General features: G+C 37.9%; 1 protein-coding gene across 1 annotated transcript; it reads left to right on the top strand.

Annotated features, from left to right (window-relative positions):
• Positions 1-2,153: 2,153 nt before the first annotated feature.
• LOC128989359 (uncharacterized) lies at positions 2,154-2,753 on the top strand. Its single transcript, XM_054411247.1, has one exon. It carries the CDS (start codon positions 2,154-2,156, stop codon positions 2,751-2,753), a length of 600 nt encoding a protein of 199 aa, XP_054267222.1.
• The last annotated feature ends 279 nt before the right edge of the window (positions 2,754-3,032 follow it).

The following is a 3,032-nucleotide window of genomic DNA, read 5'->3' as shown; positions in this document are numbered from 1 at the left end:
ACTGTCGCTCAAATAAATCTTGTTTACAATGTAAGAAAAGACATCACACTCTAATTCATGACGCTGTTAGCCAGACTACAAATATACCTCATATAAAAAAGTCAAGTTCTCTCATCCCTAACAAATTCATCTCATCTACAGATAACACATCATCAAGCTCACACGTCTCCTCTAATCACATGCTTCCATTTAAGGAAATTAATCGACAATCTGTGCTCCTAGCAACCGCTCAAGTTAAGGTAATTGGTCCTGAGGGAAATAGTGTTATTGCCAGAGCTTTAATCGACCAAGGATCTGAAATCTCTTTCATCAGTGAATACTTAGTACAAACTCTCAATCTGAAGCGTTCATACTCCTCAGTATCTCTTGTTGGTATCGGTGGACATCAAGCCCCAACCACTCGTGGTATAGTTTCAATCAATCTTAGTTCTCTGTATGATACCAAAGTTAGCTGCTCTTTATCTTGTCACATCCTTTCAAATCTCACATCAAATTTGCCATCGATAACACCAAATCATTCATCGTGGAATCATATAAAGGGACTTCAACTAGCTGATCCTGCCTTCATGAAGTCTGAATCTGTAGATTTAGTCCTAGGAGCAGACATCTACACGTCTATTATCCTTCCTGGTCTAATTAAAGGTCCACCCCTCTCCCCAGTAGCACAAGCAACAATTTTCGGTTGGATCTTGTCTGGACCTACTGGAATGACGGAAAATAAATCTACCTCATCAATGTTTCATTGCTTGATTGAAAACAAACTTGATGATTTTCTTCAAAAATTTTGGGTACAGGAAGAAATTCCTCAAATTAAAGAATCAGTCAAGTCTCCTGATGATCAAGTATGTGAGGAACATTATCAATCAACCTTTTCTAGAGAACCTTCCGGTCGCTATCAAGTCCGACTTCCCCTGAAGGAAACAGTCAATCAGCTTGGAGAATCTCAATCGTCAGCCTTTCAAATTTTAACAAAGCTAAATACTCGTCTCTCAAACGATCTTGAATACAAAAACTTGTATACTAATTTCATAGAAGAATACAAAGACCTTAGTCACATGACTGAAACTATTAAAGAAATAGATTCTACCATTCCCATATATTACCTACCTCATCATGGTGTTTTGCGTCCTTCTAGCACGACGACTAAATTAAGAGTAGTTTTCAATGCCTCATTCCCAACTAGTTCAGGATTATCTTTGAATGACGTACTCTACAGTGGTCCAAAACTCCAAACAGAACTACCTGATATTCTCACTTGGTTTAGGCGCTATAAATACGTATTTGCCACTGATATCGAGAAAATGTATCGCCAGATTCTAGTACATCCCAGTGATCGAGATCTTCAAAGAATTCTCTGGATGGAAAATGGTCATCTTAGAAAATTTCAACTACAGACTGTTACATATGGGTTATCATGCGCTCCTTTTCTCGCCCTAAGAACAATGAATCAGCTTATCGTCGATCACGGTGATGCATATCCCCAAGCTAGTGAAATGTTGACAAGAGGGAGATATATGGATGACATTTTTGGTGGTGCAGACTCGATTGAAGAGTGCAGAGAAGTAGTAAAACAGACTGACGAGCTTTGCAAATTAGGTTGTTTTCCTTTACAGAAGTGGATCAGCAATGATCAAAATGTACTATCATACATATCGGAAAGTAATTGCGAAAAAGGCAATTCCTTATTGATAAACAAATCCTCCAGTATACGTACTCTTGGACTTACATGGAATCGATTCAGCGACGATTTTCAGTTTCTTCCTACTCTAAGTCCAAAAGACAAATGCACGAAAAGAAACGTTCTTTCTCAAATAGGTCAGTTATTCGATCCCTTGGGTTTTGTCTCTCCTATTATCATAAGGTTCAAACACTTCATGCAACAACTTTGGCTAGTAAAAATTCATTGGGACCAACTTTTACCTAATCACTTGCAAGACCAATGGAAACTCCTTGAAGCTGACCTACAATATTTGCCATTAGTTAAAGTACCTCGTTATCTTGGTCTTACCCAACTATCTTCGGTAGAAATTCATGGATTTTCAGATGCTTCTAAGCTTGCAATGAGTGCTGTAGTCTACCTAAGAATCGTTAATCGTGAAAATATCACTGTTAGTTTAGTTATTTCTAAAACTAAAGTAGCTCCTCTCAAGACAATGTCGATTCCTCGACTGGAACTCACTGCTGCTCCACATTTTGGAGGTCATTGGGAAACTGGTGTTAAATCAGTTAAATACCATCTCAAAAGAGTTATGAAGACCCACCTACTAACTTACGAAGAATTTTCGACAGTGCTGGTACAAATAGAAGCTGTACTCAATTCTCGCCCTCTCTGCCAGCTTACAGAAGATCCAGACGATCTAGCAATCCTAACCCCTGCGCACTTTTTAGTTGGCGAATCTTTAACTACTATCCCAGAACCTAATCAAGAAAACCAACCCACATCAAGACTTACTCGATGGAAATTAACTCGCCAAATGTTGGAATCATTTTGGAAGAAGTGGTCTCGGGAGTACCTTCAACAACTTCAAGCAATATACAAATGGAGATTTCCTTCCTGTTCAATAAAACTCGGATCAGTTGTTCTTGTTGTTGATGAGCAATTACCACCATCAAAGTGGCCGCTAGCAAGAGTGACTGAACTTCATCCAGGTCGTGATGGACTTACCCGAGTAGCCACTCTGAGAACATCAAGTACCTCATTGAAAAGACCAATAGTCAAGCTTTGTCCTCTTCCAATTGAAGTCAGTGATTAATATTTATTGCTCCTTCGGTGCAATGGGGGGGAGAATGTTTAAAGTTATTTTTTCTAATTCACTGTTTCTAACAGCTGGTCTTATTTTATATCATGTTTACTTTTTGTTCAGTTTAAAGAAATACAGTCCACTAAAAACATCATCTAGTTTTTCTCTCTTAATTATCTATCTACATCTATCGTTCAATCTAAGTTTATATCCATCAGTATCTAAATTCTTTAATCAACAGCATTTAATAATTAAATGATAACTACAAGGACTCTGTATGTTTTATGAAAT

The sequence above is a fragment of the Macrosteles quadrilineatus genome, unplaced genomic scaffold (genome assembly GCF_028750875.1).
Source record: "Macrosteles quadrilineatus isolate MER2022 unplaced genomic scaffold, UCM_ALF_1.0 Scaffold_3__2_contigs__length_128488019, whole genome shotgun sequence".
NCBI classification, from domain to species: Eukaryota; Metazoa; Arthropoda; class Insecta; order Hemiptera; family Cicadellidae; genus Macrosteles; species Macrosteles quadrilineatus.
This window is presented reverse-complemented; position numbering and strand designations above follow the sequence as displayed.